This window comes from Notamacropus eugenii, chromosome 7, assembly GCF_028372415.1.
Source record: "Notamacropus eugenii isolate mMacEug1 chromosome 7, mMacEug1.pri_v2, whole genome shotgun sequence".
NCBI lineage: Eukaryota > Metazoa > Chordata > Mammalia > Diprotodontia > Macropodidae > Notamacropus > Notamacropus eugenii.
In genome coordinates this window covers 162,927,533-162,950,102 of record NC_092878.1, presented here as the reverse complement: position 1 = coordinate 162,950,102, position 22,570 = coordinate 162,927,533, and the positions used below count along the sequence as shown (strand labels likewise).

The window sequence follows — 22,570 nt, the reverse complement described above, 5'->3', positions numbered from 1 at the left end:
GCACTATTTTCCATTTTCTACAGAAATACAACAATTTTTGGCTGTGCTTAGTAGGCTCTATTGCTAAAATACGTAAAAACAAATTAAGTGGAAAAAGGTTAGCCCCTTTCACTCTTCTGACACTCGCAATCATTTAAATTGTACGTTAAGCACTGGGAGACGGCTGAATGGTAAGATTACAACTCCAGGACTGGTTGTTAATACATATTATTATATAAGAGGAAAATAAAATACGTATCCATATATAATTAACATGGAGTATTATAACTTATGGAAACAGTATTACTTAGTGTACACAGTTTAAAAAACAATGGCAGGGTCTTAGTCTAATCATATGCCAGAGTATCATGGCATTTCACATTGTCATGGAATTTCCTCTTCCCTATAAAACAAGTCTCATAAAACTGTGGCCACTTGCTCTAAAATGTATGTATAATAAATAGGATGAAGATGAAGGAAAAAATGAGATAATGCCGTAAGTCTGCCCCCATATTCCATCGTTAACTTCTCCCAATTTTTTTCAGAATTATCATGACCAACACATAGTAAAAAAAACCCAATATTAACCTTGAAATTTGGCATCAGTTGTTAGAGTGTTGGAGGTGGGGGGAGGGGCAATCCTTTTTCTCATATCATTTGGAGCTACCAGAGCTTCCAGGCCAACAATCTTCTCTTTACAGCAACTGGGAGAGGGGTCAGAAATTGACATCCGTACAGTTGCTTAAAAACCAATTGTCATGTCCTCCAGTACACCTTCCTTGGTTTTCTTGCTTTTTAACCACAGCTAACACACCCAAACAGAGGTTACCTGATTGTATAAACTAAAATCATAGGTTCCTAGATTGGAAGCTAGAAGGAACCTCAGAGGTCATAGAATCTAAGCCCAATTCCTGTTTTATACCTGAAGAAACTAAGGCCCAGAAAGGTTTAATGATTTACTCAGTCACACACGCAGTAAGTATCACAGATCCAAGTCAAGCAGTAATCTTCTCACTATAATAATAGGTGATGGGATAGATAGATAATAGATAGATAGATAGATAGATAGATAGATAGATAGATAGACAGACAGACAGACAGACAGACAGACAGACAGATAGACAGACAGACAGACAGACAGACAGACAGACAGACAGACAGACAGACAGACAGACAGACAGACAGACAGACAGATAGATAGATAGATAGATAGATAGATAGATAGATAGATAGATAGATAGATAGATAGATAGATGAATGGATGGATAGATAAATATGTATATGCATATGTATGTCTGTGTATATTGTGGTTTAGTCATTTCAGTCATGTTCAACTCTTCGTGGCTCCATTTGGGGTTTTCTTGGCAAAGATCCTAGAGTGACTTGTCATTTCCTTTTCTAGTTCATTTTATAGATAAGAAAACTGAAGCATAGACAGTTAAGTAATTTGCCCAGTTGGTTAGTGCCTGAGACCAGATTTGAACTCAGGAAGATAAGTCTTTCTGATTCCAGGACTGGTGGCCTATCCACTGTGTCACTTAGCTGACCTATAAATACACATATGAGTGGGTGGGTGTGCATGTGTGGGTGTGCATGTGTAAGAGACAGAGACAGAGAGAGTATATGTTGTTCATTCATTTTAGTGTTGTCTGATCCTTTCTTACCCCATTAGAAGTTTTCTTGGCAAAGATACTACAGTGATTTGCCATTTCCTTCACCAGCTCACTTTACAGACCAGAAAACTGAGACAGAGTCAAGTGATTTGCCCAGGGTCTTGCAGTTAGTAAGTGTCTGAGACCTGATTTGAACTCAGTAAAATGAGTCTTCCTCTATGCACTGCACCACTTAGCTGTCCCCAAAGAGTAGTATTTTTGGATAGCTTTCTTATTGTCCTTTGGTCTTAAAATCCTTTGCATGGGTTTATTTATATAAGAGAAAGTAATAAATTTATTTAAGATGGATAAATAAACCTACACAAAGGATTATAAGATCAAAGGACAATAAGATACAAAAAAACACAGCTTAAACCAGGAGCCATGCCACTTTATGCCTGACTCTTTGCCCCACTGAGAAGAATATTTCATGGACTTATTTCCTCCAATAGTCAAAGAACAGGGAGAAACCCATTGGCAGCAGAAAGAGCAGTGAATTTGCAGCCATAGACCTGAATTCAAATCCTGTGTCTCCCATTTACTAGCTGTGTGATTTTTTGGGCTAGCCCCTTCCTTCTCTGGGCTTCAGTTTCGTTATCTATAAAGTATGAGGTGGAAGGGTGGAGTCAGGGATTAAACTCCAAGAGAGCTAAAATCCCTTCCACTTCAAATATTCTATGACTCGATGAACTTGGTTGTTCATGTCTGAGTCAGACCAAGTATCCCCAGTCATATAATCCCAAAGAATATATGAGAGAAAAAGATAAAGCTACATGACCAATTTGCTCATTTCTCAAAACAGTTGGGGAGATTAGGGATAGTCTCCTTATCTTCATACTGAACATGCCAGCCCAGCGGTAATCTCTTCCTCTCTTTGCTTGTCTTGTGTACATCTTGCCACTAGTACAGTTCAGAAACATATCAAAAAGAATTTATGGGATATAAACTAAGATGACATCAGTAAATCCAGTGAGTTACCCAAGTCACAGTTCTTTCTCCTAAGCACAGTAGTCAGAAAGAATGTAAAGAGGAAAATCAAAGGCCACCGTTGGAAGAAGCCCATCAGGGGAGAATTGAGAAACAGCACATACCTCATATGAGGGTGGGGAAAAGAAACTGTATGAAACCCACAGCTCTTTGTACCAATGTAATGATATGCATTAAGACCAGGTTTTTCAAGAAAACTAAGAGACAGCTTTCTAAGAGCCTCATTAGACACATGCACAAAGCTAGAAGTCAACATAGCATGAGAAGAATAGAATACTTAAAATGGACAGGACCCAGAAATTGATCAGCTAGTTCAAAGGAGGATGTTGGAGCCTAGACATGAAAAGATCATTGACCCAAAGGCTCATAGTCAATGAGCAGCACTGGGGAACTGAAACCAACCCTTCAAAACCCACACCACTTTCCACTTGTCACCATGCTGCCCTTGTGGAGTGGTAGCAGGTCTGATGTCTTTTATCTGGAATTCCAAGCCTTATGAGGCTAGGTGGATATGGAGAAAGGAAAAAAACTGATGACCATCTGGCCATTCTCATGGTAGTTACCATGAGAATGCGAGATGCAGATGTAACTATGGCAGCCAAGGAGGCATTTTACTGAGGGTTCACAGTACCTGTGGTTTTGACATCAGTGTAGGCAGAAGAGGTTGAGGGCAGGGGTAGCAGTGCAGTTATGTCTTCTTGCCAGACTACAAAGGTCAGGGATGAGAAAGAAGCTTTGATAGCCATATGGCTTGGGCTGGTGAGTCATCCACCCACACCAGGCACCTGACACCTTCATCTCACCTCCTTTATCTGTGATGGGTAAAGCCTTTCTCTTCAACTGTTCTGTTCAAATTATTTTCTTTGGTCTTCCCCTCTTTCCCAGAGAGGGAGGAGCAAAACAGAGATAAACTTACTCTCTTCTCTATTGCACTGCAAATGAACTGTTTCTTGATTGTTTACAGTACATTACCTAAGTAGGTCTCCTAATTTGGTATTCATACCTCCCAGGCTGGGTCACCTGAGAGTGACTGCCATTCTTATTTCTAGAATACCCTGTGGGTCCAAGCTTCTCAACCCCAACAATGTGTTTCCCCTTAAGAGTCAACCAGTAGGCACAATTAATTGAAAGCAAAAACATTTATTAAAATTGAATAGGCAGGGGCAGAGCCAAGATGGCAGAGTAGAAACATGTACATATACTAGCTCTTCCCACACAACCCATAAAATACCTGTAAAGAAAGACTCTTAACAAATTCTAGAGCAGCAGAAGCTACAGAACAACAGAGTGGGGGACATTTCCAGCCCAGGGTGACCTGAAAGGCTGATGGGAAACATCTGTCACACCAGACCACAGAGTGAAGCCCAGCCTAGCCTTGGCTGTATGGTGTGGCTCTGGGAGGAGGAGGTGAGCAGGCCTTAGGGGCAGTAGCAGTAGCAGTGGTTCGCAGATCCCTCAACTCACGGGTGCCAAAGGTCAGTAACAGGGTTTTTTCAGCTGCCGGAGAAGGGAGAAGGGCCTTCCCATAGCTGCAGCCACATCAGGCAGGTGGCAGCAGTTCCCACAGCAGCCTGCATCCATCGTTGGATCAAAAATCCCTGGGGACACTGAACATGGCACTGTATAGAGGCCCTGCAGCAGCTGATCTTTATCTCACACTGAATGGTGTCCCTGCCTCTGTATCTCAGCCCCCAATGCTGGCTTGGTGAAACTGGAGGCCAGATGGTTGTGGAGAGGAAACTCTACTAAGATTCTGGGCACAAAACTCTTCTTGCTCCCAGACCAATATACACACTTGATTGTGCCACCTTAGAGTAACTGAGTTCTTACAGATCCCCAGAGTATACCCCGCTCTTGACAAAGGACTCAAAAGTCAAGTAACTGGTTGGAAAATGTCCAAAAAGGGGGGGAAAAATAAGACTATAGAAGGTTACTTTCTTGGTGAGCAGATATCTTCTCCCATCCTTTCAGATGAGGAAGAACAATGCTTACCATCAGGGAAAGACATAAAAGTCAAGGTTTCTGCATCCCAAACATCCAAAATAAATATTCAGTGGGCTCAGGCCATGGAAGAGCTCAAAAAGGATTTTGAAAATCAAGTAAGAGAGGTGGAGGAAAAACTGGGAAGAGAAATGAGAGAGATGCAAGCAAAGCATGAAAAGCAGGTCAACACCTTGCTAAAGGAGACCCCAAAAATTGCTGAAGAAAATAACACCTTGAAAAATAGGCTAACTCAATTGGCAAAAGAGGTTCAAAAAGCCAATGAGGAGAAGAATACTTTAAAAAGCAGAATTAGCCAAATGGAAAAGGAGGTCCAAAAGCTCACTGAGGAAAATAGTTCTTTAAAAATTAGAATGGAACAGATGGAGGCTAATGATTTTATAAGAAACCAAAAAATCACAAAACAAAACCAAAAGAATGAAAAAATGGAAGATAATGTGAAATATCTCACTGGAAAAACAACTGACCTGGAAAATAGATCCAGGAGGGACAATTTAGAAATTATGGGACTACCTGAAAGCCATAGTCAAAAAAAGAGCCTAGACATCATCTTTCATGAAATTATCAAGGAAAACTGCCCTGATATTCTAGAACCAGGGGGAAAAATAAATATTGGAAGAATCCATCAATCACCTCCTGAAAGAGATCCAAAAAGAGAAACTCCTAGGAACATTATAGCCAAATTCCAGAGTTCTCAGGTCAAGGAGAAAATATTGCAAGCAGCTAGAAAGAAACAATTCAAGTATTGTGGAAATACAATCAGGATAACACAAGATCTAGCAGTTTCCACATTAAGGGATCGAAGGGCGTGGAATAGGATATTCCAGAAGTCAAAGGAACTAGGACTAAAACCAAGAATCACCTACCCAACAAAACTGAGTATAATATGTCAGGGGAAAAATTGGTCTTTCAGTGAAATAGAGGACTTTCAAGCATTCTTGATGAAAAGACCAGAGCTGAAAGAAAATTTGACTTTCAAACACAAGAATGAAGAGAAGCATGAAAAGGTAAACAGCAAAGAGAAGTCATAAGGGACTTACTAAAGTTGAACTGTTTACATTCCTACATGAAAAGACAATATTTGTACTCTTGAAACGTTTTTCAGTATGTGGCGAGTTGGTGGGATTACATACACACATACAGAGAGAGAGACAGAGACAGAGACAGAAAGAGCACAGGTGGGATGGGATCATATCTAAAAAAATGAAATTAAGGGGTGAGAGAGGAATATATTGGGAGGAGAAAGGAAGAAATGGAATGGGGCAAATTATCTCTCATAAAAGAGGCAAATAAAAGACTTTTCAGTGGAGGGGAAAAGGGGGGATGTGAGAGAGAAAACATGAAGCTTACTCTCATCACATTCAACTGAAGAAAGGAATAAAATGCACACTCATTTTCGTATGAAAACCTCTTTTAAAATACAGGAAAGTGGGGAAGAAGGGGATCAGCAGGGTGGGGGGGATTATGGAAGGGAAGGCAATGGAGGAGGGAGCAATTAGAAGTCAACACTCTTAGGGAGAGACAAGGTCAAAAAAGAGATTAGAAGAAATTGGGGGCAGGATAGGATGGAGGGAAATATAGTTAGTATTACACAATATGACTATTATGGAAGTCATTTGCAAAACTACACAGATATGGCCTATACTGAATTGCTTGCCTTCCCAATGGGGATGGGTGGGGAGGGAGGAAGGAAGAGAAGTTGGAACTCAAAGTTTTAGGAGCAACTATTGAGTATTGTTCTTGCATACAACTGGGAAATAATAAATACAGGTAATGGAGTATAGAAATTTATCTTGCCCTACAGGACAAAAGAGAAGATAGGGATAAGGGAAGGGAGAGATGTTAGAATGGAGGGTTGATTGGAGATAAGAGTAATTACAATGCTCAGAGTTTTGGGGTGGGGGAGGGGAGAGATGGGGAGAAAATTTAAAACTCAAAATTTTGTGGAAATGAATGTTGAAAACAAATAAAAAAGGATATAAACAGCAAATAAATAAAATAAAATGGAATAGGAAAAATAGACATTACACAACTTTTCCCCTGTAAACTTCAGGCACAATCTACCACTAAAACACAAAATCCTGAACAGCATGGGAACAAGCTTAGAGTAAAATGGTAGTGAGCCATATGTTTGGGAAACACAAGTTGCTAAGATTATTCACTCTTCCACACTGCTTGGCTTTGAGGTCTTTTTTTCCCTCGTGTACTCCTCACAGTGCTCAATTGTTGATTCTCAGAGAATGCTCTCTCTTTAACCCATAATAAGTTCTTTTCTTTGCTGCCAGTGATCTTGTTCCTTGAAGTTGCCTCTAGTCTTGAATGACTGCTCCTTTGTATCCATGTCAGCGCATGTGTCTTTGCTTCTTCAAATGTGTCTTAAACTCTCAAAAATGAACTCTCCAACTGCTAGATGAGACACCTCCCATGGGGGATTAATTCAGTTACTAGATGGCATTGTCAATGGTAAAGAAAGATAAATTGCCTTTTACCTCCCACCCCACAAGAGGTGATGAAAGGAAGTTTCCTATGACTATTAGTGCTTGATTTTACTTGCCTAAAATGCCTGGTGCTTTATTTTCTCCAGGTCTTAAGTATTAAAACCAAAAACATGGAAAATTCCTTCTTGTTCAATGCCATTGCTCTCTTTTAACTCAATTAAAGAGTTGATACCTTTAATTTTTTTAATTTAATTTAATTGCCACCATGTGACAAGGTTGGCATTGTTGCAACTAGTCAATGAAGTGGGAGTTTTCCCAACACTAAACCCAGACTCCATCCAATTATGCAAGTGAGGCTATATTGTAGCCAATACCATATTGCTACACATGAGCACCCATATCACGTGGGATCTCATCCTCCAGCAGGGGGAGCCCTATTACCCATGGAAATGCTTTAGACAGTTCTCCTCATACTACTAAAGAGAACTTAGTGGTCAGCTCTGCCTCTTCTCTTTTATTCTTAGTGCCTAGTTTTATCCAAGTTTCAGGTCACTTTATATGGTCTAGTATTTATGAGGATAGAGAAGGATTATGGAAGTCAAACAGGAAAATACAAGAGACTATGTCTTCCTTTCCTGCCCCACTACTCCAGTCATAAGACTTAGACTTACTGATGAGTGAGTGGACACAGACCCTGAGCCCTAAGGCAGGGTAGCAGTGAAAGATATTTACTGCCCTAACTCAGGTACAAGAACCAGAACTCAGGGTTTAGAAAGTGGCATATTGAGATCTTGAGAGCTTCTGCTTGTGTGCCAGTGGATAGGATTATAACCCAGACTAAACCACAGAGCTGAAAATGTGTTGGCTCTCCCTAAGGCATGTGGCTTCTAAAAAAGATGTAATCCTTCCCTAAGGAAGCTAGCGGCATCAGCAGCTGAAACAGATGTCCTGAAAAGAGGTGAAGTACCATAGCCACAGAGCTCCTGAGTAGCAGCAACAGCAGATGGTCCAGTGGGAGCAGAATGGTAAAGGATTTTTTAGAATATACCAAGGAGCTACAGGAGTAGAGATGAGGATTCATGAGGTGCCAAGCATTTCTTTGTGGTGAAGCAACTGTCCTCACCTCTCATTGTCACTTGAGCCATCAAAACTATACGAGTCCCAAAGGAAAGTGGAGCCTATCAGAAGGAAACATTGATGCAAACCTCAGGACTAAAGAAGATGCATTACTTTCTTCTTTACTGCTGCACCCCAAGGACCATCTGCCTTACAGCTTAAGCCTCCTATATGTGTTGTCTCCCTCACAAGCTCCTTGAGACTAAGGACTATCTAACTTTACTATTGTGTCTCCAACACTTAGCAGAATGCTTTGCAGACAGTAAGTGCCCAATAAATGCCTATTCATTCTCTTGTGCTAGGGAAGGAGTGGAGTGCTATAAGTCCCACCACTGAATAGATCCCTGAGGAATATGGGATCACCTTTGATATGGTCAAACTTGGGCAAGTCCCAATACCAAGATGGTCTTATAAGAGCCGTGTCAGTTTTCTTGACTACCTGTGGACCTAACCACAAGTCCTTTAGGGATCTTTGTCTTGCACCACCAAGGACACTTGTCAGTTGGACAGGAGACAAATTGCAAGGTTCACCAGGGGCTCACATATGAGCCCCAGAGTATAAGGTGATTATGTCTCCCAGATCACATTCACTGGCAAATATGTCAAATACTTAAGCGGTCATGGAGAAAGCTAAACTATCACACAGCACTTATAACAGAAACATTCCTAACTCCATAATCACGCCCAGAAACGTTGAGTTTAGATAAAAGAAAAGACTTGGACAGTAATTATAACAATTCACATTTCTCTAGTGCTTGACAGGGATGTTAGCTAAGAGAGTAGAAATCTAAATCAACCCTTTTATTTTTCTTGATTTCTCACCACCATCACTTCTGACAAGCTGGAGAGTATGTGTGTGTTGGGTGGAGGAGGTGAGCAGGGTTTGCATTCATACTCCTGAAAAAGACTGACTGTAGTATCTCCAGTTCTTTGGGAGACATGAGACAGATGTCTCAGAAAGGAGAAAATAAATCCTCCATATATGGGTAAATATCATTAAACATCACTAGAGGAAAAGCCACAAGCTAGAATCTTAAATCAAGCTATAATGAGGTCCCACCCCTCAAAGGAAGATTTCTTAGCAGTAGAAGTGGGCATTGGTATCTGATTACTAGGATATAAGTATAAGCTTACTGAAAAAAACACCAAGTGAGTCTTGATAAAGATACATTCAATCCAATGAATATAAATTTGTGGGATTTGGGAGATTGGGTTTTGCTGTGTTCATCAATCCAGGAAATACTTCAAATGCTCATTCTGCTTTGTTTCCTCATGATCTAATGTCTGGTTCTGTGACCCGGAGTTGAGAAGGGGCATGTAGGGCACTAAAGAAAGACTTGCGACCATGAGGTTATGCTGAGAAAATATAATTTATTTGTGCCATGAAGCGGTTAGACATTACTCATCACCTAATATACAAGGAAAGAAAAAAAACTTGCAGTGGTATAAAGTCACAAGTTGACGTTTTTCTCTGAGAGGCTGATGGCTGAATAAACAAGCAGATTCACAGAACAGTCACATCTACCTACCCCTGGCAAGGAAGGTTTCTATTCCGCCTTTCAAGAGGAGATATAACCTTATCCAAAAGAAAAATAAATAAATAAATAATGCGAAAATAACATTTCGAGAGGTCAAAGGAAAGTGACTCTTCTTTGTCACCAATAAGATGGATGTGAAATTTCTCCCCAAATATATTGAGTATCGCTCAATCAAGAATGCTAAGTGCAGACTTGAATCTGAAAAGACTGCTATCAGAATAACAAGGTGTGGTCTCATTCTCCTCAAAAAAGTCCCCTACAGCATCATTATTCTGTACACATCTCACCAGAGTGACACTGCATGAGTACAGCTCTATTAAGTTAAAGCATCATCTGTGCCCGCTCATAGCCCAGATCTGACTAGCTAGCATCTCCTTTACTTATTTACTTCAGAATCAGATACAGAGTCAAAGTGGATCTTGTCAAGCCTCTAATTTTATAAAGAAGGAAAGTGAGGTCCAGGGATAAGAAGTGAAATAGATAAAAAGATCAATCTAGCAATCAGTAAGCATTTATTAAGCATCTATTACTTAGGGCCACATACTGTACTAAGCAGTGAAACTGCAAAAAGAGGCAGAAGTCTTTCCCTCCCCTCAAGGAGCTAACGATCTAATGGAAGGAACCAACAAACAAATATATACACACACCAGTAAGGACCTTAGGAGCTATCTGATCCAACCACATCCCTCACGACCTCCTCCTGTCCTCCAATTTAAAATTGTCAATGGAATATGGAGTAGTAGAAAAACACTGGATGGGAGTGGGTACCCACCAATTGGTCAATAACCCAAAACTTGTGTCATTAGAATGTTAGGAAATATTATTGCACCATAAGAAATGATAAATACAAAGAATTCAGATAAACTGGAAGGACAAATATCAACTTACGTGGGTAAAGTAAGCAATCAGGAAAACAACTTACGTGCTGACTATAACAAAATGGAAAACAATGCTAAAAGACTTTGGAACTCTGATCATTGTGATATCAGAAGACTGATAGTGAAGCTGGCTAATTCTCTTCTCAACAGAGAGGTGGTGGACCACGGGGTCCAAATGAAGTATACATTTTCAGATATTACTAATGTGTTAACTTATTTTGCTTGAATATACTTTTTTTATTACAAAAAAGTTAACAATTGGTGGAGAGGGCAGAGTTATTGAGAAGCTAGGAGGAGATGAGGAAAGGGCTATCTAGCTTTTTAAGAAGAAATAAAATGAAAAGAAATTTAAAAATCTATATTCTAGTGGCAGCTCAATCATGAGTTTGTTGTGTGACCTTGTGGAAGTCACATCCTCTCTCTGAAACTCAAGTCCTTATCTGTAGAATGAATAGGTCAAATCAGAAACCTCCAAGAGCCTTTTGAACTCTAAAGTTTGAAATTCACCAGGTCCAGAGCTCCCAAAGTGTGCTAGAAATATTAGCAGAAATGAATAGCACTGCATAATCTCAAGAGGTGGATTAACGGCCAAAAGGAAACAACAAATCCTGTCTGCATGAAGAGGAGAACAGCTGCAAGCCACACTTGGAAAACAGCCTCTGCCTTGCAATCTCCTCCTTACTTGTCGTCGTCATCAAAGGGAAGCCATTCCAGGAGCTTTTCCAGAAAGAAAGTTTATTAGTTAACAAGCCTCCAGAAACCCATCATGGGCCAATTATTTTTGCACACAACTAGAATCCCTTTTCTCAAGGATTTGATCTTTAATTTTATTTTTGCTGTTTTTCATGAATGCTCACTGTGTCTTAGATGCAGTACAGGAATTGTGTTTGTGTGTCTAATGTTACTTTGAGAGAAACAGAAACAGAGACAGAAAAGAGACACAGAGAAAAGAGAGAGAGGAGAGACAGAGAGAGAGAATATATTCTTAGCGCTCAAGTGGTGCAGTGGATAGACACTACACTGTAAATCAGAAAGACATGAGTATGAATTCTGCTTCAGGTACTTCTGAACTATGTGACCTGGGAAAGTCAGTTAACCTCTCTAAGCCTCAGCCTCCTTGAGAGGCAAAATCCTATAGTGGGCAAGCTATAGATTGAGTATCAGGAAGTTGTGGGCTTCAAATTCTACTTCAGATATTTAGAAGGTCTATGACCCTAACATGCTACCTAACCTGTCTGTGACTCAGTTTCCTTGTCTATCAAATGAGGAGACTGGATTTGATGACTTTTAATGTCCCTTGAATTCTAAATCTATTATCCCACACATGTTAATGAACCAAACTTCACCCTGGAACAAAGTTTTTTTAAACAAAAATATCGTAACCCTTTGTTTCTTGGAAGAACTGCTGTGAGAAAGTTATAGGAAGGTCTCTTTGAAGCAAAGGAGACATTTTTGACCATATTTCATAAGGAGTCTGACATTTTAATTCAACATTGAAAGGACACTGGGAAAGAAGGAAGGAAGAGCACTTATTAAGTGCCTATTATGTGCCAAGTACTTAAACAAACATTATCTCGTGTAAGACTCCCAATACCGCTGGAAGATAGGTGTTATTATCCCCATTGTACAGTTAAGGAAAGTGAAGCAGACAGGTTTAGAGGTTTGCCCAGTCACTGAGCTAGTTAAGTGTCCCAGGCTAGATTTAAAGTTGCTCTCCCTGACTCCAGGGCCCAGCATTCTATCTACTTTGCTATCGGGCTTCCTCTAAGAAGAAGAATACAGAAAATATATATTGACAGGTTATGAGGGGCTGATAAGAAAGAAACTACTGAGTCATGCTGGGTTGGGCTTCACTGAGCACTTGACTTCTTAATCTCTCCTTTCTCCTCACACAGTTCTCTATTAACTGCGCAAACTATTCACTTGCTGGTGCCTGACTCACTGAACTATCAAGAAAAGGATAAAGAAGGAAACTTCCTTCCCAAAAAGTAAGACAGACAATCCATAAGCATTTATTAAGCCCCTACCATGTGCCAGACATTCTGCTCAGTGTTGGGGATACAAATAAAGCCACAAGACATCCCATTCCCTGGAGGAGCGCATTTTTATCTCTAAGACCAAACCCCAGAGTTTCACTGCGCTTTTCTCTTCCACTGGTGACATATGTGACATCGCCCTCAGCAAGGTGACAGATTCAACAAACACTTATTAAGCTCCTGCTATGAGCCAGAAACTCTGCGAGGCACTGGAGAGCCAAAATCAAAAGCAACCTCTGCTCCCACACATACACCACCACAGAGCTCACATACTACAAGGAAAAGACAATGGGCACTTAATTAAAGACATACAAACTTATTCCACGAAATTTTACCTGGAGGAAAAGGTTTGATGTTGGAGGCATCATCTGAGCTTTCTTTTGAAGGAAGGTAGGAAATCCAAGAGGCTAAGGAGATGAAGAAGTACATTCTAGGCATGGGGAACAGCCTATACCAAGACATAGAGCTGAATCTTCATAGAAGGATCTGCTAACAGGCTAATCTGACAGGAACAAAGAAGGGGCTAATATTCTTGGAAGGCTGAAAAAGTAGGAGGAGCTAGATTGTGGAGATTTTTTAATGTCAGAGTGATTAACATTTCATCCTAGAGGAAACAGGAAGTTATTGAAGATTTTTGAGTAAGGAAGTGATTGGGTGAGATATTTTAGAACTATCAATTTGTAAGCTGTGTGGCAAAAGACTTGGAGATGAGAGAGGCTGGAAGCAGAAAAACTAGCTACTGAGAAGAAAGAAGGGTCTAAACTAGGGTGGGTAGAGGGAAAGGGACACATGAAAGATAGCTCATGGAGGAAGAATTGACAAGACTTGGCAATTCATTGGATGAGAGGGATAAGGGAGAAGAAAGAACCAACGATGACTCTGAGTTTGAGAATCTTGGCTGATTCAAAGGATGGTGGCACCATGAACAGAAATGAGAATGTTTGGAAGAGTATTGGGTCATGTAATATGATTTCCATGATCCCTTCTATTCCAAAGAGTCTTGTTATAGTCCAGTGGAGTAGATGGGTCTCCCCACTCTGTTTATTTGCCTAATTACTTCACTTTTCTGAAGTGGGAAAAGAAAGGACTAATAGATCAATTAGAAGGAGTAATTTAAGATCTCTTGTTCCATCACAGGAAATGATTTCCTCAATTTCTCACTAAAAAATGACTAAAAGAAAGCTGTTTTCATCTTTTCACAGAATTTATAGAAGCCTCCATTAATGAACATTTCTTTGAGATCTCAGACATTTATTTTCCAAATGGAGAAATTATCGAACATTAGATAAGAGAAACTTAAAATGTAGCTGGCAGAAATGGATTTAAAAGGTTTTTAAACCCTGATGCCAATGTTTTCTTTTTACTTACAATCTGAGATCTGATGAGAATAATTTTGAAATCTCAGACACTGGAGAACTGACAAAAAATATTCCTCCATGTTAATCATTTTAATTGAGGTGGGGTTTTTTTGTTTCTTTAAAGTGAAGACTTCAAGAAGTTGTCACTAGCAACAGAAAAATTAAATACATAACTCACATTTATGCAGAACTTTATACTTTACAAAGTATTTTACTCAGAAAATATTCTATGAGGCAAGTAATCCCTAGACTATTGTGCCTGTTTCACAAGTGAAGAAACTGAGACTCAAGAATGTTAATTGACTTGCCAATGTTGGTGGCCAGAGTCATGGAGTCTAGAACTGAATGGCACCTTACAGAGTTGTAGGGAGCCGGTACTGATGGAGTCCAGAATGTGAAGTACTGTCCAGGTTTTACTTGTTACTTTAACAGGGAACACAGCATGTGTGGGTTGTTGTGCAACCATTACGAATGGATCTGACTGAGGACTGATACATCAAGATAAAGTACAATTTATACAATTTATAGCATATACCTCTTCTTCATATCCCATGGTGGTGTGTCTACCCAATGTACTGTTTGGTTTTTGCAAAGAGGGAGTAAAGGCCTAATGAACTGAGATTCTGATAGATAAGTGCTGTCAATTCCAGGTCAAGGGCTATTTTCTATTTGTTCTGTTATAATATAAAGAGAATTAATGTCTAAGGTGACATTCAAAAAAATTGAGAGTATAGATATGTCTAAGTCTAGGATACTACATATGATTGGTCAGTGAACAGTAAATGTCATTATGACCCAGTACACAGTCAGTTCAGTACAAACTGCTTCAAACTAAAGAGTTCTATAGGTGCAGCTGGCTACTATAGGAGGAAAGAAGATAATGGTTGTTGCTAAGGCAGGTTGTGTCCTTGAGGGAGAAACTGCCTGAGATAGTATTCTGAGGCTAGAGAGAAATGTGATTTTTAAAGAGAAATGCAATCTTTTTTAAATTGGGGCCCAAGTACATGCACCCAAGCACCCCATCATTCCCCCCCTTAAACAGATGGGACCCAAGATCTTTTGGGATAAGGAATGAAGGTCTTGGCTTCAGAAACTGCTTCCTGCTGAGATTGGACGTAGAACTGTCCCTGCCTCACAGGGTCCCGCCATTGGAGGGTTTGGTTCTTGAGTCAGTATCAGGAACTTGGCTGATGCCAGATCTAGAGGGTGATGGGTCATGGTCTTGAACAAAGAAGATGATACACAGCCAAAGTTGTCATCTGCAAGTAGCAGGTACTGAACCTAGAAAACACAAATAAGGACCAAAAAGGAGTAGGAAGAAAATGACTAGAAGTGGGGTGGGTGTGAGAATATAGTTAAACTTCCTCACACTCTGTTGACACACTTAGTAACTATTTATGGACAGGAGGGGCTTGGATGACTCCCAGTTGTCCCCAACCTCCTTATCTGTTTTCCATATTTTTAATCAAGTTTTTATTTATCTTTCCAAATATCTTGAACCCATTATTCAGACAGCTTCACTTTCCTTATATTTCTACCATAGACAAGATAGTTCACAAGTCATTACTTTTCACTAGCATAGCTGTATTGTCTTAAACAAAAGAGATTTTTAACTTGAATCTCATAGCTGAATAGATGTTCATCGTTGTTTCACAGGCTTGTTTATCCTTTTCTGATTATATTCACTAGAGAAGAGAAACTTTAGAAATTAAGTTGTTAACAAGTTCACACATTAATTTTAACTTTTGCTTAGGTCATGGAATGACTACAAATTCAGATTAAAGCAGCAAAATCTTTTTTTGCTTTACAGATCATTACATGTTAATTTAGCAATACAGTATCTTGAAAATGAAAATTTTAGTAGGTTTTATCCTTATTTTCAAAAACATTTCTTCTAAAAATATTTCTTTTTCTTTTAAAACAGTTTAAAATTTATCCTGATGTTAAGAGAGTCACTAAACTTTTATAAAGAAAATTCGTAGAAACCTTTTAAAATGGTAGTTCTCTTTTCACTTTGAAACAAAAATTAACCTATTTTTAATATTAAAATTCTTTAAAACTTAGTTGGTATAACAATGTCCTTAAGTAATATGAATTCCTAAAGTATTAGAACAAATGAAATTCTTAGTTATTACAGAATTCCTAGATATCACAAAACACTTTAGTAAAAATGCCTAATGGAATCTCACATTGGTAACAGTAAGAGGCTGATTACAGAAAAACACTACTGTTTTTAAAATCCTTTTAAACAATGGAGACATTTTAAGGTGAGTTTTAAGTAGTTTACATAAATTTCTGAATATGTTCTAATTTCAGATAAAAATAATACTAGATTCCGCAGTAAGATTACACAAAATGGCTCACATGTTTTGCTGGACACTTGCTATTGATTACAAAAATTTGCAATGGAAGGAAAAAATAGGGACATGTGACATACCAAATATGACAGGATGAAACATCCTTGACTCTGTTTGAATTTAAATAAGAGTGAAATTCTCCAAATATGCAGTATCTGTTTCCTTTTTTTAAAAGGATACAATGGGGAAACTGACCAGAAGGATCCTGGATTGAGCCTAGAATTGTCCCCTCAGTGCTTCCTACTCGGTTACAAACTTCACCTGTTAACAGTACAGGATCACATTCCCTTTGAGTGACTTTTGGCATTTCTCTCAGATACTGATTTAATGCTAGCAATTATACCCAAATTCACACTTAAAACAAAAATATTCATGGTCCCAAATGCCTTTTACCTTAAACAGCAAATTTCACTAATCACAGCTTAGAGGCAGATACAGTTGTCTCTATTCTCATGGAGGTGCAATAAGCAATAAAGACTTACCAGGACACACATATATAAGAGATTCCATTTAAGATTTTTCCTTCTCAAATTTAAAACTTCTCCTGATGTAAAAGCCAATTGTCAAAAATCATTTCTATCTATTAAAACTTCTGAGCAAGTCGTAGTCATTGTTTAGAATTCCCATAAGCCAAACAAGTTTCTTACCTAGGGCTGATGACCTTGTCCACATGAATGGTTTCCAGGGGCCTTAGTAGTTTTACAGAATAAAAGGAATTGACAGGGGCCCCATGCCTGCCAACTCCCAAACATACAGGAGGACTATTTTGAATGGGCAAAAACAGTCTAAATAAAGTTTGCACTCAATTCCTTTTTTTCCACACACAGTAGTCAATTAACACTCTTATATTTAACATTAAAACAGTAACTCCAAATAACTTAGTTAAAAATCTTACAACTATTATAAATGATAGCCAAGTTGTTTTAGCTGTAACTTCTTTAACAGGCAAAGGTGAAAATATCTGGTTTTCTAAATGACAATAACAGAAAACAAAACATTATAAGACAAGGTTAGCAGGATTGATAAAATTTAAAATAGCGTAACTGGTTTTACACAATTTTCCCAACATCTTTTAGTTCCAATAAAGTTCAGGTTAAAAATTGCTTCCTCTAACACCATTTCTAGATTACAGTGTTCACTCAATTTTTACAAGACAAGACAATTTTACTATAATTTAGAAGCACAGTAATAGCACAAATAGTGGACTTTAGGTGCCATTAATTACATTTTCAGACTGCCACATATAAAAATTATTAATAGAAGACTGGGCTTCCTAAATGTAGCAGCTGGTTGACTTATGATCTCATACTGCTGTGGCCCATCCCCTGCTCTCAGGGAGGATAAATTAAATTCCCTACTACTCTTTAGCACTGTCTTCCCTTGATCTAATCTGGGATGAAAAGAGTTAACAGAATCTACTAAAATGTTTTTGACTGTCCTAATTATTCATTACAGCCCTAGCTCGATGGTCAGATTCAGAATTACAGGGTAAAAAAAAAAAAAATCTTAATGGGTCTAACTTTTACTCAAGTAAATTTCACTTCTGTGTCCTAAAAACTTTTGTGAAAGACAGAGCTGTGAATCTACCAGGTGAAACTAGGGAGACTCTGGAAAACAATCCCGTGGCGCCTAGTCCCCTCCTTTTTACTGGGGAGTTCAAAGCTTTATTTCTGAGGTGTCTCTTTTTATTTTCAGATTTATGCATTTTCTCAATTTGCTTTAGTGCCAAATAATACAACAAATTCTTACCTGTCTTACACATCCAATTAGGAGTGACATGTTTCACTTAAAATACGATCAATAAGTACCTTTTGATTGTTTCTCATTTAACAAAAACTTTTTTCTTTTAGGTGAGACATGAGATAAATAAAATGCTAGTCAGTCTGCCTTTCTGATATGGAGGGAAAAGTTTCCCTGATTTCTTGTCTTTCTCCCCACCTTCACAACCTGGCCAGGGTTAGTATGGAGAAAGAGAGAGAGAATTTTACCAACAATTTTCCAACAATGTCCAAAAGTTTTATGCTTTCCTTAAACTTTGTACCCATGTTGAACTCCTAGTGGGTTTTGATTAAAGTCTCTTTAAAACTGCACATACGTTATTCCTATGTAATTCTAACCTGAAATTGCCTTTATCAATGATATCAACTAAATAATATAAGATTTGTTTCTCTCTTTCTCTCTCCCATTCTCCTCCCTGATGCTGCAGCCATCAAAGAGAGAGGAAGGGGGGGAGAGAAAGAAATAACTGCATTCCAAAGTCTAGCTACAAGGAGGCTGGCTGTAATAACAGACATACAGACGATACACACAATAAAAAAGAATCCAAAAACTGAGAGAAAATTGTCAAAATCCCTCTGAGGGCAAAGTCAAGATGGCAGAGTAGAAAGACACAGATATGGAGGCTCTCCCCACACAGCCCACAAAATATCTGTAGAGAGGGACTCTCAACAAATTCTGGAGCAGCAGAAGTGGAGAACAACAGAGTGGAAGAGATTTCTAGCCCAGGGTGACCTGAAAGGCCCATGGGAAACATCTGTTGCACAGGACGCAGAGCAGAGCCCAGCTCAGCCTTGGCTGCAGAGCGTGAACAGCCCTCGGGGTGAAATCCCAAGTCCCAGTAGCAGTGGGTTCACAGATCCCTCAGCCCACAGGCACCAAAGGTCAGTGACAGGGTTTTTTCAATTGGCTGGGAAGGGAGAAGGGCCTTCCCATAGCTCTAGGCAGGCAGCTGCCACAGAGGCCACATCAGCAGGCATAGCAGCTGCATTCATTGTTGGAGCTTAAAAATCCCTGGGGGCACTGAGGATCTGATTCTTGCCTCAGCCCTGTGTGGAGGCCCTGGGGGAGCTGGTCTTTGTCTCACACTGAATGGCAACCCTGCCAATCCAGTTTATCTGAAAATCAGCCCCCAGTACTGACGTGGTGGAACTGGAGGCCAGGTGGCTGTGGAGAGGTAACTGCTAAGATTCTGGGCACAAAAATCCCTCTCTGCACCCAGACAAGTACATGCTTGACTGTGCCACCTAGGAGGAACTGAGATTTTACAGATTCCCAGAGAATACCCTAATCTTGACAAAGAACCCAAAAGTCAAGTAACTGGTTGGGAAGATGCCCAAAAAAGGGGAAAAAATAAGACTATGAAAGGTTGCTTTCTTGGTGAACAGATATCTTCTCCCATCCTTTCAGATGAGGAAGAACAATGCTTACCATCAGGGAAAGACATAAAAGTCAAAGCTTCTGTGTCCCAAACATCCAAAACAAATATTCAATGGTCTCAGGCCATGGAAGAGCTCAAAGAGGATTTGAAAATCAAGTAAGAGAGGTGGAGGAAAACCTAGGAAGACAAATGAGAGAGATGCAATAAAAGCATGAAAAGTGGGTCAACAACTTGCTAAAGGAGACCCAAAAAAATGCTGAAGAAAATAACACTTTGAAAACTAGGCTAACTCAATTGGCAAAAGAGGTTCAAAAAACCAATGAGGAGAAGAATACTTTAAAAAGCAGAATTAGCCAAATGGAAAAGGAGTTTCAAAAGCTCACTGAAGAAAATAGTTCTTTCAAAATTAGAATGGAACAGATGGAGGCTAATGATTTTATAAGAAACCAAAAAATCACAAAATAAAACCAAAAGAATGAAAAAAATGGAAGATAATGTGAAATATCTCATAGGAAAAACAACTGACCTGGAAAATCGATTCAGGAGAGACAATTTAGAAATTATGGGACTACCTGAAAGCCATGGTCAAAAAAAGAGCCTAGACATGATCTTTCATGAAATTATCAAGGAAAACTGCCCTGATATTCTAGAACCAAGGGGAAAAATAAATATTGGAAGAATCCCTCAATCACCTCCTGAAAGAGATTCAAAAAGAAAAACTTCTAGCAACATTGTAGCCAAATTCCAGAGTTCCCTGTTCAAGGAGAAAATATTGCAAGCAGGTAGAAAGAAACAATTCAAGTATTGTGGAAATACAATCAGAATAACACAAGATCTAGCAGCTTCTACATTAAGGGATCAGAAGGTGTGGAATATGATATTCCAGAAGTCAAAGGACCTGGGACTAAAACCAAGAATCACCTACCCATCAAAACTGAGTATAATACTTCAGGGGGAAAAATGGTCTTTCAATGAAATAGAGGACTTTCAAACATTCTTGATGAAAAGACCAGAGCTGAAAAGAAAATTTGACTTTCAAACACAAGAATCAAGAGAAGTATGAAAAGGTAAACAGCAAAGAGAAGTCATAAGGGACTTACTAAAGTTGAACTATTTACATTCCTACAGGGAAAGACAATATTTGTAACTCTTGAAACTTTTTTCAGTATCTGAGTAATTGGTGAGATTACACACACATACACACACACACATTCACCCACACACATACAGAGAGAGAGAGAGAGCACAGAGCACAGGGTGAATTGAATAGGATGGGATCATATCTTAAAATAATGAAATTAAGCGGTGAGAGAGAAATATATTGGGAGGAGAAAGGGAGAGATGGAATGGGGCAAATTATCTCTCATAAAAGAGGCAAGTAAAAGATTTTTCAGTGGAGGGAAAAAAGGGGGGAGGTGAAAGAAAAAACATGAAGCTTACTCTCATCACATTCGACTAAAGAAAGGATTAAAATTCACACTCATTTTGGTATGAAAACCTATCTTACAATACAGGAAAGTGGGGGAGAATGGGATCAGCAGGGTGGGAGGATGATTGAAGGGAGGGCAGTGGGAGGAGGGAGCAATTAGAAGTCAACACTCTTGGGAAGGGATAGGATCAGAAGAAAGAATAGAAGGAACGGGAGGGCAGGATAGGATGGAGGGAAATATAGTTAGTCTTACCCAACACGGCTATTATGGAAGTCATTTGCAAAACCACACAAATATGGCCTGTATTGAATTGCTTGCCTTCCCGAAGGGGATGGGTGGGGAGGCAGGGATGAAGAGAAGTTGGAACTCAAAGTTTTAGGAACAACTGTTAAGTATTGTTCTTGCAGCTAGGGAATAAGAAATACAGGTAATGGGGTATAGAAATTTATCTTGCCCTACAGGACAAAAGAGAAGATATGGATAAGGGAAGGGAGGGATGTTAGAAGGGAGGACAGATTGGTGATAAGGGTAATTAGAATGCTCAGCGTTTTGGAGTGGAGGGAGGGGAGAAATGTGGAGAAAATTTGGAACCCAAAATTTTGTGGAAATGAATGTTGAAAACTTAAATAAATAAATTTAAATACAAAAAAGAAGTACCTGAAGAACAAAAAATAAATAAATAAATACAAAAAAAAAAAAAACCCTCTGCACAAACTATGGGATTTCTAAGGCACAATATTATCACATATACTTGTTCCCCAACAACATTCTTTCAGGCGATGTCTTTCAGGCGAGAACACTTATGTACTACATCTAAAAAGGCTGCGACCTGTCTTGTCAGCTCCCAAGCATAAGTTTTTTTGTCCTTTTCTTTGAACTGTGTTTGTCCCATGTTGCTGGACTTTGGAGATGCTTTCCCTTTCTCCAGAACACTAACACACTCTACCCATTAAGCCTGCTGAAATGAGCTGTCAGTGCCTGAGTGAAACTCGGGCCAAGCCTGAGTCTTCCCCTTACCATATGCTGGCTTCTGCAGCGTGGAATTTCCTCAGAAGGAGGCCGCTACACTGAAGCACCACAGGTATCAGGTCTGGTCTATGATCTCCTCAGGTCCCTGTTTAGGGAGCCACTTGCTATGGACAGCCTGCATTCGTGGAGTGCTTCCGTGCACAGTGAAAAAGAAAGTCATGGGGCAGGCAGGATGCAAGAGAGCCGTCTGTTTATTAATCTGAGGGTGAGGGTTTATATGGATTTTCTACAGGCAAGCAAGCAAGGTTATTCCCATGAGAACATTTTTAGTTTATTTCTAATGTTTCCTAATCTAGTTCCTCTAGCAAGACAGTCTTGAGGAAACAGAAAGGGTCAGGATGTTCTCATCCTTGCATATCAGGAGTACAAGTCTCAAGTAAAACCTGGACAGTACTTCACATTCTGGACTCCATCAGTACTGGCCCCCTACACAGAGTCATGGAGTCTAGAACTGAATGACATCTTAGAGATCAAAGAGTGAGGCATAAATTTAGAACTAGAAGCCACCTAAAAAATTATCTAGTTAAACTCCCTTCATTTCCATGTCACTCATAGGCCAGGATCTCTAAAGGTTTTGTGCTCACAAAGACTTAGTTCAATGCTAGAGCCATAAC

General features: G+C 39.3%; 1 protein-coding gene across 3 annotated transcripts in view; it reads right to left on the bottom strand.

The window, feature by feature from the left end:
• QRFPR (pyroglutamylated RFamide peptide receptor) overlaps window positions 1-22,178 on the bottom strand; it is a 208,335-nt gene extending 186,157 nt beyond the window's left edge. The window contains exons 1-3 of one of the 3 annotated variants that reach the window (XM_072625261.1): window positions 21,945-22,178; window positions 19,548-19,674; window positions 12,961-15,264 (exon numbers count right to left, since the gene is read on the bottom strand). In XM_072625261.1, the coding sequence (XP_072481362.1) occupies window positions 12,961-13,087 (127 nt within the window). In that variant the 5' untranslated portion in view covers window positions 13,088-15,264; window positions 19,548-19,674; window positions 21,945-22,178. The other 2 variants (XM_072625260.1, XM_072625259.1) reach the window with 2 other exon arrangements.
• Between the last annotated feature and the right edge of the window lie 392 nt (window positions 22,179-22,570).